General features: G+C 35.9%; 2 protein-coding genes across 3 annotated transcripts; one reads left to right on the top strand and one right to left on the bottom strand.

Annotated features, from left to right (window-relative positions):
* The first annotated feature begins 1,092 nt into the window (after nt 1-1,092).
* LOC122307680 (protein HEAT INTOLERANT 4-like) lies at nt 1,093-9,679 on the top strand. Its single transcript, XM_043120713.1, has 14 exons — nt 1,093-1,522; nt 2,232-2,270; nt 2,355-2,408; nt 2,492-2,555; nt 2,720-2,778; nt 3,718-3,842; nt 3,948-4,007; nt 6,331-6,389; nt 6,675-6,754; nt 6,972-7,010; nt 7,614-7,676; nt 7,763-7,810; nt 7,897-8,025; nt 9,317-9,679. The coding sequence occupies exons 1-14, from the start codon at nt 1,361-1,363 to the stop codon at nt 9,362-9,364; spliced, it is 1,029 nt and encodes a 342-aa protein (XP_042976647.1). The 5' UTR covers nt 1,093-1,360; the 3' UTR covers nt 9,365-9,679.
* An 869-nt stretch (nt 9,680-10,548) lies between these two features.
* On the bottom strand, nt 10,549-14,460 carry LOC122307442 (protein CPR-5). 2 transcript variants are annotated; one of them, XM_043120337.1, is made up of 5 exons: nt 13,889-14,460; nt 13,261-13,317; nt 12,984-13,019; nt 12,105-12,842; nt 10,549-11,494 (listed from the first exon to the last, which is right to left on the bottom strand). In XM_043120337.1, exons 1-5 carry the CDS (start codon nt 14,285-14,287, stop codon nt 10,964-10,966), a joined length of 1,761 nt encoding a protein of 586 aa, XP_042976271.1. In that variant the 5' UTR covers nt 14,288-14,460; the 3' UTR covers nt 10,549-10,963. The 2 variants fall into 2 exon arrangements, with proteins under 2 accessions (XP_042976271.1, XP_042976272.1); XM_043120338.1 differs by having other exon boundaries at nt 12,105-12,839; nt 13,889-14,459.
* Between the last annotated feature and the right edge of the window lie 201 nt (nt 14,461-14,661).

Below are 14,661 nucleotides of genomic sequence, written 5' to 3'. Positions count from 1 at the left end.
CGAACCGTTCTTGTGCACATCCCAGCATTAATGAACTTTCCTTCAATTAACAGAAGTGCCTTTATGATGGCCTTTTCTCACCTACGAGTTAATAGATTATGGAATTGGAATCGTTACATTTTAGTTTTCCTTTTTTTTTTTTTATTTTTTTTATTTATAAAAAATTTTACATGTTACAATGTTTGTGTTGGGATATCTATTGAGTTCTCCACCCCATTGTTACTCTACTCTTAGGGTTTTTCTTTATTTATTTAAAAAATCTAATTTACTTAAAAAGAAAGATTACTCTCCCAAATTTTGACGAGTTCACCATACACATGGAGAGTCCCATGCTGGTGAGATAGATTGAGAAATTTGTGCCTCTCATTTTCTCAAGCTGCTAAGCAAGCGCCTTCTAACTGATATCACATTTAAGCCAATGCCATCTATCACCTATCGCCTCTATTTCAACCTCATTTGTTGCCAAAAAGTGGGAATACAACTTCTTTTTCTAATTATTTTATTATTATTTATAAGTTATTTATTACTATTTATAAATTATTTTATTATTATTCAAAAATATTTTAAAATATTTTTAATATTTAAAAGTTAAAGTAATTAAATTTAGAAGATAATAGAAAAGCTGAATAGGTTTCAAGGTTATGAATCATTGGTTTTTATTTGGGTTAATATTCTCAATATAGGCCTTATACTCACCCATTTCCTTTGTTTTTTTTAATATATGAAAAACTTGTTTTGAGTATAGGTGACGTTAAAAATTTAAATTTCGATTATTCTTTTTATAACAAAAAATATATGAATGTAATCAGTGTCGAATTACACCTCTACATGAAAATCTGTCAAATTGCAAATAAAAAGCATAAACTCAAAACGTTTTCGATAAGGATAAATATGTCATTTCATCGAAAGAAGAGCACATCGAAGTTTCGAAGTAAAGGACAAATTACAGATATTTTACCGTTCGTTTTCACTCTTGTCCTTTCTTTGCCGCCGTTGAATTATTTAATATTAATATTATATTATTTTATTTTTTTGTCAGGAAATTTGAATAATTCCGGTCCCAGTCTCTAAACCCTATACGTTTCCGCGCCTCTCTCACTCTCTTCAAATTCGGACCATCCGCGTTTATTTCACGCACAAACCCTCTCATATATACACATCCATATACATATACATGCGCGTGTGTTTATATATAATTATATATATCTGCTACTAAATTTTGTAATTCTCTCAGTTTCATATTTCCAAAATCTGGATCCACCGCTTTCGAATCAAAGCCCCAAACTTGTTTATCTCTGTTCCTTCAGTCTCTCTATCTCTGTCCATTTTGTATCTCTATCTTTGTGAGCTGCAAATAACAATGAGGAAAGGTGCAAAGAGGAAGGCGAGTCAGAGGGAAGAAGCCAAGCCTTCGCAGGAGAGCCCTCAGAAGTCAAAGAAAGCAACTTCTACTAGGGCTAAGCGGGTCAAGGCCAGCAAACCCGATTCCGAGCCCGAGTACTTCGAGGATAAGCGCAACTTGGTATACCTCACTTTCCTAGTTATCGCATGCAAACTCGATTGAATTTGACTCTGTATATCGGATTGGTTGGTTGTCGTTTTGATTCGTGGAAACAAGCTATTTTCATTTGGATACGAATTGCATTAGCATTGTATGATTTACTCCAATTCTTGAAGCTCCTCGTGGTATGTTTGCAATGTATGACTGTGTTGTGATTATTATTGTTATTGTTGTTAGTGTTATCATAAAATTTCTTATCTGCGTTATTTAGGCCGACGATGACAAACACAATTTTGATTGTCTCCATTTGGTTGCTGAAGAAATTCAGTAAATAGAAGAATGTTAATGTATCATGCCAATTCTATTTTCGAAGAATATATGAACACTTGGCTGAGTTAACCTAAGTACTTGCATGGAGCTCCGCTGAGTGGATTTTTTAGCTCGATTAGGATTTCAAGCAGTTTAAGACAAAAAAAGAAGAAGAAGAATTCACATAGAAGCATGTTATATATATATATCATTTTCCTTTGTTAACTTTTACCGTGAGCGGATTTTGAGTCATAGCTTTGCTAAGCATTGCTATGGCAAAGTATAGTTTATCACAAGGCATCACTCTTGCAGTCTTGGTTTATGTTTTTGTTTTGCTTAGCGAAAAATTCACTGTAGTGTCTCCACAATGAGATGCACATATCTGAAGCTATTATGGTTTGTTTCTGTCTTGCTTATGCAGGAAGACCTATGGAAGGAAGCATTCCCAGTTGGGACAGAGGTTCGATAAATCTTTTGATTATCTCATGTTAGGTTCTTGTTGTTGTCATTTTCTGGCTTATATATTACCAAAAAAATGTATCAGTGGGATCAATTGGACTCAGTCTACCAATTCAAGTGGAATTTCTCAAATCTAGAAGTAAGTAACAACTTACGTTTTCATTAGTCTAAAGGCTTACTTGGAATGATTAGTTCTTAGAGAAATGATCTAATTGTGGTCAGGATGCATTTGAAGAAGGGGGGAAGCTACATGGGAAGAAAGTTTATCTCTTTGGTTGTACAGAACGTGAGTGTCTTACTGACTTGGATTACTTAATAAATTAAATGAGAGAACATTTTTTATTTCATGTGAATTATATCTGATTACATTTCAGTCACCAAGTTTCTAGACGTCAATTATTTCTCATTTCCCCTTCACATTCTGTTCTCACATCATTTACGTTACTGCAGCTCAATTGGTCTTTTTCAAGGGTGATAGCAAAGTTATCTGCATACCTGTTATAGTGGCTGTAAGTTATTCTGTATTGTTGCTTTTGCACATTCATTTGAAACTAAGTTTATATGAAATCACCTATCTAGGTGATTTAGGTAATGATCAATGTATATAAAGTTGATCTGTGGAAGTTAGTCCGTTAGGGGTTGTAATTTTGCAGCTGCTTTAAATCATACAGTTGCTGTTCTTAGATGCTCGAGTCTTCTCTATCATGAATTGTGTTGCCCTAAATTTCACTTGAAGCTTTGGGTTACTGCATCTTGGATGCACAATTAGGAGTTTTTTTATGTAATCGGTAATCCGTGGGCATATTAACTCACAAAAGTTATATTGTCTTATACTAAAAGACTAAAACTTTTGATATATATTTTTTGCATAAGTAGTATAAGTTTCCTTAAAAAGCACAAAAGGTGCTATCCAAGTATGCAGGTGATTAGTGCAATATGATACATTTGGGTTTCTCCTGTTGATGTTATTTTTGGGTGAAACTTTACTGAGAATCTTCTTCATTTTTTGTCATATCTGTCTGTTTTATCAATTGTAAGTGTTAAATGTCTAATACGTAAGATGAGTGATACAGTTTGTATATAACTTGAATTGTCACGTGGTTATTTAGGTTTCCAATAATGTTGATTCTGGACTGTCACACCATTAGAGCTTTTCATTTATTCTTATAATATTCTGCAGACTGCCATTTTTTTCTAAAAGATGTATATTCTTTTTCATTTCTTACTAGACTCTGGTGCAATCATGTCTTTTGATTTCTCAATAATCGCTCTTCTTATATCTTATTAATTATACTGTAGGCAACAAAGGATTTGATCAAATATTTATTACAGTTGATGCTAGTAAATAATTGCTCGTGTTGCAATAAGTATTTCCATTTTCTTGCTCTTTAATTGATTTAGCTTCTTGTTGATTAAAAAAATGACTGGTTTTTTACCTTGTTTAACAGGTTGTATCTCCCTTCCCTCCTTCTGATAAGATTGGGATAAACTCGGTTCAGAGAGAGTCTGAAGAAATTATCCCAATGAAACAAATGAAAATGGACTGGGTTCCTTATATTCCTCTTGAGAACAGGTACTGAATATATTGCTTTCAACTGATTTTATGGATTATTTCTTATGGCCGTCTTCCAAAGTCTTCAGATTTCTGATGTAATTACACATTTTAATTCTTCTACAGAGAGAGCCAAGTTGATAAACTGCACTCTCAAATATTTATATTGAGATGTACTCAAAGAAGGTACTATGCCATTGCATTATCTCTCTTCCTCTCTCTTTACAAAAAGACATACATGCATACATATATATTTATATTCTCATATATTTTTTACCTGCAATTGAGGCAGGTACTATTTACATTCTTTCTCTCTTCATTGTTGATGCCCCTTAAATTTGTAGATTAGCAGTTTCCTACCATTAATATAGGTTGGCTGTTCCTATTCTATCAGAACACAAATTAGGCGGGTTGTGGCTCTAGGTTTATACTTGTGGGAAGGAAAATGTGGAATTTCATTTTATTTGGAAGGAAGTTTTGCAAGAAAAGTAGTAGAGATTATAGAAATTTTAGAGAACAGATAATTGAGGGATTTGTGGCTGTATGCTAGGTTTGGGGCTCAAAAAGGTGAAAAATATTTGGATTTTGGGTATATACAGGAGGGTTTAGAATTGAAATTAAGAAGGAAAGCTGTAGTCAAGGGTGTTGTCTTGGGGTTGAAAAGTTCAAAGAAACAAATCTGAACCCTTTTTGGGTTTAGATTGTAATTGATAGTGGGTTTGTTAAAGCTCTTAAATAAAATTTATGGGTTTGACAAGGCCGAGAAGAAGTTTGGTTGTGGTTAAATTTTTTATATAATTTTTATTAATAATCAATGAAAGAGAACAACCTATAATTGAAGCACACTGGGGGCTATACAACAAATACAGCTGGTGCAAAAAATTGGAAACAGTTAGGAAATCCTGCAAAGTAAGGCTAGAGGTGCATAGGTTAGCCGATAAAAAAGGAAAGCCTACAAAAAGTCTTGATGCTCTTTGGGTGTCAATGAAACTACAGTAAGGAAATCCTGCAAAGTAAGGCTAGAGGTGCATAGGTTAGCAGATAAAAAAGCAAAGCCTACAAAAAGTCTTGATGTTCTTTGGGTGTCAATGAAACTACTGTAAGGAAATCCTGCAAAGTAAGGCTAGAGGTGCATGGGTTAGCAGATAAAAAAGGAAAGCCTACAAAAAGTCTTGATGTTCTTTGGGTGTCAATGAAACTACAGTCATTTCTTTCCCTCCAACATCAAGTAAATTGGGATCATCTTCCACAATCTCTCACTATACCTCCCACCAACATTCTAAAAGATCTACCACCATGACAAGACAATTTCTTAAATTGGGGGAAGGATTTTACTGAGTGCAGTTGTCCATGTAAAGAAGGCAACTCTCATTAGGGCCTTGCTCCTCCAAATGGTCTTTTATGAAAATGTACTGGTGATAAGGGACAAAAAAAAAGGTAATGGTGTCATAAGGGATTTGTGTGTTGTAAAAGGACTTTACTTGAAACACTCCTCTCTTCAATATGCTCCACCGCATCTTATCTTCCCATCCCAGTCCTAGTCAATTAGAATATACCCTAGCATAAAAGGCGGTAGTGAAGCAACCTCCCAATCCTACTCGAAAAAACCTCACTTCTCATTGAGGGAAAAAATCCATTTGATAGTCTTAAGTTGTGTGCCATCAATGCACTGATAACAAAAAAGATGTCTGCCATTTATGATTATTCTCCTTAGCTATGGCAAATAGATCTGAGAAAGGGTTTGGTCGCCACACAATACATCATCCTAGAATTTTATCCTTGTTTTGTTCCTCAACTTATATATGAAGTGTTGGGAAAATTTCTGCCTAATCTTTTCTTTCTTTCTTTCTTTCTTTTTTTTTTTTTTAATATTTTTCCATAACCAAATACTGTAACTCCCATTCACCTCTTTGGAGCTCCAATCACCCCATCAACTACCATACTTCAAGACCATACCTCCTTCTAAAGACTTCCTCTATCATTCGCATAGTGCCAGAGCCACTTCCCCGATAAAATGCTATTGAACGTGGTCATTCTTTGTATACCCAAACCTCCTTTGGAAAATGGGGAGCACACCTTGGGCCAGCTTACCAAGTGGAAGTTCCTGTCCTCCCCCTTGCCCAAAAAAGTTCATTTGAGGGTTAGCAACACCCACACGCCGCTTGGAGGGTGGTGGGGGGGGGGGGGGGGGGGGGGGGGTTGGATAGAGGCATGAAGTATGTTGGCAGGAAGAAAGAATGAATGAAAAAGAGGAGGAAAAGCATGAAATCTCACTAAGTGTTAAATCCATTATTGGTCCCTATAGTTTGCTAGTGGCTTCAATTTGGCCCCTATAGAGGTTGTTAGTGTATTGGATTCCCACTGGTGTAGTCCTTGTTATTTATGATTTTTTTCTGCATCATACACAATTTTAATCTAGAGCAAAGTATTATCTCTGCTAATGGATTTGATTTTAATTCCCAAGATAATAACCTCTACTATTCCTTCTGTTTATGAATTGTTTGTGCAGGGCTGCTTTGAAACACTTGAAGTTAGACCGTGTCAAGAAATACGAGTACTGCTTGCCTTGTTAGTTCTCAAATCTCTACTGTTTAAATTGCTGCGTCAACATTAACTTTATCACCACTTACCAAAGAATACAAGACAATGAGCTCCCTCTTTACCCTGATTGACTGGATGATCAATGTCTTTATAACTGGCTTTAAAAAAAGTAAAGCTTTAAAAACTCTCTTGATTTTTCTTTTGGCTTTACGAAACCCTATAGACAGTTCCTGAAGCATCTTGGAGAAGACTTAAAACTCTTCCCACGTTTGTTACTTTGCCACTATGTAATTGAACTAATTCTTTTGGCAGATTTTTACCAGCCCTTAAAGGAAGATGAATTGGAGCAAAGTACTGAGGTTCAAATAATATTTCCAGCAGAACCAAAGCCGGTAGGTTATGAAATGTGCTGGTAAAATAATGGTGCTTACAAAATGTGATGGTTAAATATGATGCTTGTATTTATTTGGATATAGATGGAATTAAGTTCATCCAAGTAATCCAAACTTTTGTTATACATCCCTCCATGATGCTCAATGGAGTTGGAATAATAATGGAAGATGGACTCCTAAATCTTGTGTGAATTGACTTCTCTTTCTCTCCGTGCAGGTTTTCTGTGAATTTGATTGGGAGTTAGATGAACTTGAGGTACTGAATCAATTTCAATATTTTTCTTCTATTATATACTAAAATGCAGTCGTGAATTTATAGTCCTGTGGTCTTCTCACTTTAATTCGCTATGGCTATTGAGTCCTGTGTTAATTACTGCAATTATTATGCCATTTGAATTTGATTGGGAGTTAGATGAACTTGAGGTACCGAATCAATTTCAATATTTTTCTTCTATTATATACTAAAATGCAGTCGTGAATTTATAGTCCTGTGGTCTTCTCACTTTAATTCACTATGGCTATTGAGTCCTGTGTTAATTACTGCAATTATTATGCCATTTGATGGATTTGCCCATTTAATCAATTGATGTTCAAACTTTCTCCTTGAATTTGTTTTTTATGGCAGTCATTTTTTTATATGTGTTTGTTCATGTAACTGACAACTTTTTATTACATTAATAAACTCTAATGTGAAATATCTGAACTGAGGATGGGATTTTCCCAACTTGTGTAAGATGAGGTCTTGCAGTCACCTGTCAGTTCTGTGGAAAGAACAAAAAATTGAAAAAGGGTAATAAGAAGCAGGATTGGAGAAGGGCAAAAGGCGGATATTGTACTAAATTGCAGCTATAATTTGTAGGAATTCACAGACAAGCTAATCCAGGAAGAGGAATTGTCTGAAGATCAAAAGGATGCCTTCAAGGTAAAATAACAACTGATGTGCAAGTAATTTGTAGTTTTTCTATCTGTAGAAGCCAACACAGGAGTTGATCCCCTCCTCTTTTTCAGGAGTTTGTTAAGGAGAAAGTTCGAGAGGCGAAGAAAGCTAATCGAGAGGTAGGTACTTGGGCAGATATGGTTGTCAAGTGTCATTTTCAAGAGCTTACATTTTTTATTAGGTTTGCTAATTTCTTCTTTCATAGGCAAGGGAAGCTCGGAAAAAAGCGCTTGAAGAGATGAGTGAGGAAACTAAGGCGGCGTTTGAGAATATGAGGTTTTACAAGTTCTACCCTGTGCCAACACCAGATTCACCTGACGTATCAAATGTTAAGGTAAATCTTTGGAAATCACTGCTTTACAAATAACTCGGGTGTACCAAATGTTGGAGTTTTATAATAACGTCCCCTCTCCCCACCCACCCAGGCATTCGGGATTCAACTTACAATATCTTAGGTTTTAAATACTAATAATGACTCGGATAGGATTTTGATTTGTAGTTTCTAGGTTATGAATAGTTGATCTGCACATACGCATATTGCATGCTGACAAAGCATGTAAGGTTAGTCTTTGATATTAACTCTGATTGTTTACAACTTGTGGTCAAATCAGTTTATTGCCGCATTATTTCTGAAGTTTTGAAGTGTTAATGGGCTTAAAAGTTCAATCTGAAAAAGAAAGCTGAGTTGTATATGACTTGTCAAAATTATGAGTTATTACCAGTTGTCATTTAGTAAAAGATTGATTAAAAAAAAAGAAAAAAAGAGAGACTCTGTAGTTTGCCATTTACTAAGTTATTCGTTGAATGGTTGGATTGGTCATTTTAATTTTTATTAACTCCGAAGGATACCGTGAAGGATTCAATTTTCTGATCAAGGAGGATTTCCCCTTTACAGAAACTTGAGGAAAGATTTCCCCTTTAGAGAAGAACATATGAACTCCCTCCTTTTCTACACCCTTAAGTAGTTAGAACAGAAAACGTCTGTTTGGTCAAAGCAGAGTTAACCTTTGTTGGGAGTGCAAAATTTCATTCATTTCTCAGACTTGGACTCTTTCTAAATATTTGCTTCAATTTTTGTGATGTATGCTGTGACAAGTTGAGCATGACTTTTACCGGTCATGGTGCAACCTAGTTGAGCTGTACTCCTTGGTTCTAAATGTTTCATGGATTGTCTGATATTATGTGGTTCTGGTGGGTGGGGTTGTATATCCGGGTTTACTCTCCTGGGTTGGGTTCAAAGGGTCCTTCCTTGGGGAGGTTCAACGTCATAAAAAGAATAGAAAGAAAAGTTCAAGCATGATTTTATAAGAGAACTTATACCTGACTATCGATATCAAGAATCTGAAAGTCCTGCAAGTTATTATTCCTCGATGCATTGTACTTGGTATGTACTCTGAGAATAGAGACAAAGCTTAAGAGTAGGACTTGTTTACTTCTTTTCTGCATTGGCTTTTCGGACATGGATTTAGGCGCTGAGGATTTGTTTCTTAATCATCCTTATTTATTTAAAATTTTTTGAAGTAGACCCCTTGCCTGCTATGAAGTAAGCCATGTCTTCCTCAAAATTATAACTGCAAAACTTTGGAAGTATGTGACCATTTTTGTCTGGTGCTTTGGCCTTGCAGGCTCCTTTCATAAACAGGTATTATGGAAAAGCTCACGAGATTCTGTGATTGATCTCGAGGATCAGTATGGCCGAGGTGTGGTCTCAGCCTGCCAAGATTGCCAAAGCAGCTAAGATGCCCAAAGTTTTTTCCCCCCCTTTAGGAGGCAAGCCCCGGTTGCCTGTGTCACATTAATAGACAGAGCGCAAGTGTCTCTGAGGAAAAGAGGATGTAAACTAGAGTTTCAGAATTTGTAGACAGACAAATGAGATGCTCTTCTCACCATAGGATGAAATTGTAAGATACATTATTGAGGCTTTTCAAAATTTTTAAAATGAGTTATTGAGCTCCCAAGTTAAATACTCAAGGGTTTTCGACGTCTCAGGTTTGTTGTGGTTCTTCCATTTCTCTCAGGAATATTTGTTTTTTATTCCATTGACTTTAGTTTTGCACAACTAAAATGTCAATCTTGCAAACAATAAGAAATAAAGAGCTTGTCTGTGTATTTTGCCAAGAGCAAATCATTGTCCAATGTGCGAAGTGGCGAGAGATTCTCAAACTAGCCACCTCCACCTCTACTTCATGAGATATGGCGTGTAAATGGATGTGAAAATAAATAAATCAGATTGAAATAATGATGAATCAATTTTAAAAGCATTGAATCAAAGTTTTGAATATTGTTTTGATGACTATTTTGATTAAAACATTGGAACGAAATATTTCGATGCTGATATGTTTCGAGATTAATTATATAAATATTTATATGTATATATAAACTAACAACTAATGAAATAAATATATATATAAGTATGTATCATGTATATGTGTATATATGTAGAAGAATTGAATATTTATAAAATAAATATATATTAAAAAAAATCATAAACTTGAGTTAAGATACAAAAATAAGGAAACAAAATGAAAGAATAGATAAATTATTAAAAATAATGATATTTTAAAAAAATAGAGAATGATGAGACATTTAAAGTTATAAAAAAATTAAAATTATATAAATATTATATTTTATAATTAATTAAATATAGTTTAGATTTCAAATTTACAAAAATATTATTTAAGTATAAGAAAATTATAAAAATAACCTAAAACGGAAAGGGGACCAAAATGTTCAATTCCAGCCGAAATGACTGAAATTTGACCAAAATAACCAAAACGGAACCAGAATTTGAAGCAAAATAGAATGGAGTAATAGAATGTACCGGACATTATACTAGAACGGCAAATTCCAGCTGAAATGGAACGTAATTCAAAACCTTGCATTGAATACATTCAGCATTTATGTCATCAAATTGTGGCAATTAATCCAACTCACAAAAAAGACAGATGGGTCTGGCTCACCTCCGGTGGACATTCAACCGGTTTGTGCCGGTTTCTACAGATCAAAACAGAATGATACAAGAGCAAATTTATTATCTATTAAGTTTAATGCAAGGCTAAGATACAACAGCATCACATTACAATTCACACCAAGCAGAATCCCTGACATCTTCTCACATGACCCAAGTAGAGAAAAACGGCTCACATGGTAACTAACACGTGAATAAATACACCTGGCTGTGCTAGCAGAGCTATCTTCAGTATATACAACTGTTGGCAGCTTCTAATACAGTAGACTCATAAGTTAGGCTGCTCAAAGACCCAACTCTAGCTTCAATCACCAGGAAACAGATAATCATTTACCCGCAGTGAAAAGTGATCTTTCCATTCACCAAGGCTCGCAAAAGGCACAAGACCACAGAGTAGTGGCAGAAACAGGAGCAAGGTGGCATAGAACAGAAACCGACGGATCCAGTAGGGTAATATAACATTGCCTTTGGTTCCTTGAGACACATTGACAGGTCCATGGAGAATACCGAACAACGATGATGTACATACATTAGAAATGAAATGCAGCAAGCAGAGTGTCTCCCAATATAGGAGCCAATGATACCCACTCCCTCCTAGTGTGTCCACACAAAGCTTGCCTGCAAAACCACAGGCAAGTCCTAACAGCAAAAGCATGAAAGTGACTGGCATTATCTGTTTTGTCGTTGCTGAACGCTGGAGAAGCAAACAAGCAATTATGACAATCATTAAGACACCAAACAGCATTCGACTCACAACTTGAACCTGACACCTGAGGATGTGCAGCCCTGAATTAAAAGATGCCACCGGCTTTGGGATCCACCAAGACTTGGACTCCTGAAACAGAGAAAATAACATCATCTGTCCCCTAAACAAGCAAATTAGCATTGGCAAGAAATGTAGGTTTATTTATTTATTTTTTAAATCATCTGTTATATGTTGAGTCGTGCACAGTCTTATGTGAGTCCTACTCATGTCAGACGACTAATTTGAAGATCGGAAAATTTCTAAAAATAACAGCAGCAGTAAAAGAAATTGTTTTTTATTTTTATTTTTTATAGGTCAAGAAGAATTTTATTGATAAAAGCAATAGGCATGGCAAAAGAAATTGAGTTCCACTAAGAGATAACCTTGGACAAAACAAGTCCTGGAAAAAATTTCGAGAGCACAGACTGTTTTGCCTCTTATCATTCTATTTTATATGAATGTAATTTGGGGATATAATCGATGTATTGGAGAACTCACATTATTGGATTTTATTTTGAAATGCAATCTATTTAATTACCATATAAATATCCAAACAACATATATTTCTTACTCTTATCCCTATTGCTACAAGAACAACAAGTCTATAATAATATGTGAAACTTAAAAGCAAGTAAAGATGTGCAAAACAAGAGCAACAGGATCTTTGAGAATCATCAAACCAGGGAGAAATGATGCTTGCCTGGGGTGAAGATGTGCAAGATTCAGTTGCGTCAGTAATCCTCTTGTATGAAAACACATAAGCACCATATATCAGTGAAGCTGACATGAAAAGCAGACCAGTAACAAGGCAGTCTATGCACTTTCTAAGCAGCTCAGCGTGTCTCATGTCTTCTAATTGGCTCTTGAATTTTTCAGCTTTAAAGGACGCCTTTGATATACCCATGGCCAACTTTGATCGCTCTAGATGATTTAAATCTAAGTTGAGAGCCAGCTGGGTCTCTTTCAACTTCAATTTTTCCATTGCAAGACTAAGCTCGAAAGTCTTAAGGTCATTAGAACGGGTGTGCTCTGCGACAGATTTCTGAATGGTGCTAACCATGGACTGCCCAATTACAGAACCAGAAATGCTTGGCAAGATATTAGCCAATTGGTTTGTTTGCCCATGCAGGGAAAACTCCTGATTACCAGAATCAGTTAGCATATTCTCTCTTATCTCATCACTGGTATTTAAAAGATCCCGACATGCAAAAGTTTGCATGAATGCCTCTGACTGAAAATCTTCTCTAGCAGAATTGCTCATGCAACCTTCTTTGTTAAAACTCGTAGGTGAAGCAGAACCTTCTACTTTTAAGTTGCTAAAATGTTGTCCTCCCTTTTCCAAATATGAATCATTGATCGCTCTAAGTGTCCTCAAGGTGCTCCCAAATGACTTTTCAAAATTATTCATAAAACAATCGCATTTGTCACCAAAGACCTGCTACCAGAGAGGCAATCAAAAGAGGCATGAAGATAAAAATTTAGCTGCTTGTATCGAGTGATGTTGGCAAGAACTACAAGGGGAAACTTAACTTGTAAAACCAGAGTCATGGATGAGTCAGCAGTTTAAGATCTGGCTTACATTGACTAGAGATTCTCTGACAGCCAAAGTGCAGATCTACAAGCAAGAATGAATCAACATTGAATATATCATTCAAACTCAAACACATATAATAAGCATGTTAGAATAAGTACAAGAGGTTTGCCCAAACAGTGCAAAAAATTACGAACTGGTTAATTTCCTTGGGCATGCCAAGAATGATAAATGGAAAGCAATGTGGTCTAGGACCGAATAGATCCCTCTAAGGTTAGGCAAAGTTTATAATCGTGTTAATCGTATAAGAGGGCTAGGATTATACCATTGAAAGATGATCCACAGACAGCCTTCCACCTGCTGGGTCTTTCGTTTCCAGAACCTAGAATCAACATTTTTTTATAAGTCAGCCACAAAAAGCAAAAAAAGGAGGCACATATATCAAACAAGTTCCATTTTAAATCTACGCAAGCGATACTTTAAGTGGCATATGTTACACTTTCAAACAAGTAAAACACATTGTTCATTACATATTAGTCCTCGTGGCCAAATTTGCTCAGTAAAATTACTTGAATTCAGACGAACCCCACACAAAGCACTTAACTTTTCACATGGTGATAGTGTTTTGAGTTACGCAATTTTTTTTTTCTTTATAATCATAGCCCATGTCTGAGTTCTCTGCCTAAATCCCACTGGGTGCAAAACTCAAGTGCATTTAATCATTAAAAAGAAATCAAAATCCTGTTCACCCAATTTAGGATTTGAAAATCCCTATCAAATAAAAAGATTCAGCAGCAAATAAGAACAATAAAAAAGAACCGGAATTAGAAGGAAACCCGCCATCAAAATAAAACTTCGCCACCAAACCAAGATTTTCCGACTAAAAACAAAAGATAGAAATGACAAAAAATACAAGAAAGAAGACAAGAATAAAAAAGGTTTGAGTTTCGAACCAGAGCAACAAGAGCTGCGACAGACATTCCGAAAGGTAGAGCAATCGCGGCCACATTACCCTCGCGGCGCCGCGCCGCACCGAAAAGGGGCCTAGGGCTTCGGCGTTTCAGCACCAAGCGCGCGGCCGGAAAGGAAGAAGAGGATGAGGAAGAACAAGCAGACGACGAATTAGACAATAAATCAGATCCACCTCGGAATACCCTTCTCTTCTTAATCTTCTTTTTCCTGGTCTTATTCTTTTGGACGATGGTGATGGGCTTCGAATTCTCGTCGCCGGAGGAATCCTTAGATAAAGGAAGAGAAAGGTCTTCGACCGCCGGAGTTGGAACTAAATCGATGGTGGGGGCGCAGGCACTGGATTGAAGAGGTTCCTGAGGAGGCGAGGGAGCGGCCTCCATGGAAAGGCAAGGGTTACGATTCTGAATCTGAAAATTGTAACGTATATTTTCCGACAGACAGAAAGTGGGAGGAAGGATTTAAGGAAGAAAGGAAGTACGGCGTAAGTCTCAACTCCGAAGTTTGATCAATTGATCCCTTTCAAAAAAAAAAAAAAAACCAAAAAAACAAAGGAAACTCGGAAGTTTGATACGTTTGACTTTTGAGGAGTGTGTCCCAGACTGCCACGTTCATATTATAAGGGATGAGTGATTCTTATTTTTCTTTTCATTTTCTATTAAATTTGTTCATAATCCCCTAACGGTACAATAATTATGACAAATTTTGAAACTACCCCCATTTTTATCATTTTCTCATTATGGTATTAAATAATTAA

Source organism: Carya illinoinensis, chromosome 4 (genome assembly GCF_018687715.1).
Source record: "Carya illinoinensis cultivar Pawnee chromosome 4, C.illinoinensisPawnee_v1, whole genome shotgun sequence".
NCBI classification, from domain to species: Eukaryota; Viridiplantae; Streptophyta; class Magnoliopsida; order Fagales; family Juglandaceae; genus Carya; species Carya illinoinensis.
The sequence above is the reverse complement of the archived record's forward strand: the minus strand, read 5'-3'. Positions and strand labels throughout refer to the sequence as shown.

Excerpts from the sequence above, each read along its gene's own strand:
- LOC122307680 (XM_043120713.1), top strand. The coding sequence starts at position 1,361 with ATGAGGAAAGGTGCAAAGAGGAAGGCGAGTCAGAGGGAAGAAGCCAAG. Across the intron at positions 6,390-6,674 it reads ATACGAGTACTGCTTGCCTT|ATTTTTACCAGCCCTTAAAG; the intron begins GTTAGTTCTCAA and ends TTCTTTTGGCAG. Across the intron at positions 7,677-7,762 it reads ATCAAAAGGATGCCTTCAAG|GAGTTTGTTAAGGAGAAAGT; the intron begins GTAAAATAACAA and ends CCTCTTTTTCAG.
- LOC122307442 (XM_043120337.1), bottom strand. The coding sequence starts at position 14,287 with ATGGAGGCCGCTCCCTCGCCTCCTCAGGAACCTCTTCAATCCAGTGCC. Across the intron at positions 13,318-13,888 it reads TCGCAGCTCTTGTTGCTCTG|GTTCTGGAAACGAAAGACCC; the intron begins GTTCGAAACTCA and ends TGTTGATTCTAG. Across the intron at positions 13,020-13,260 it reads CTGTGGATCATCTTTCAATG|ATCTGCACTTTGGCTGTCAG; the intron begins GTATAATCCTAG and ends TCTTGCTTGTAG.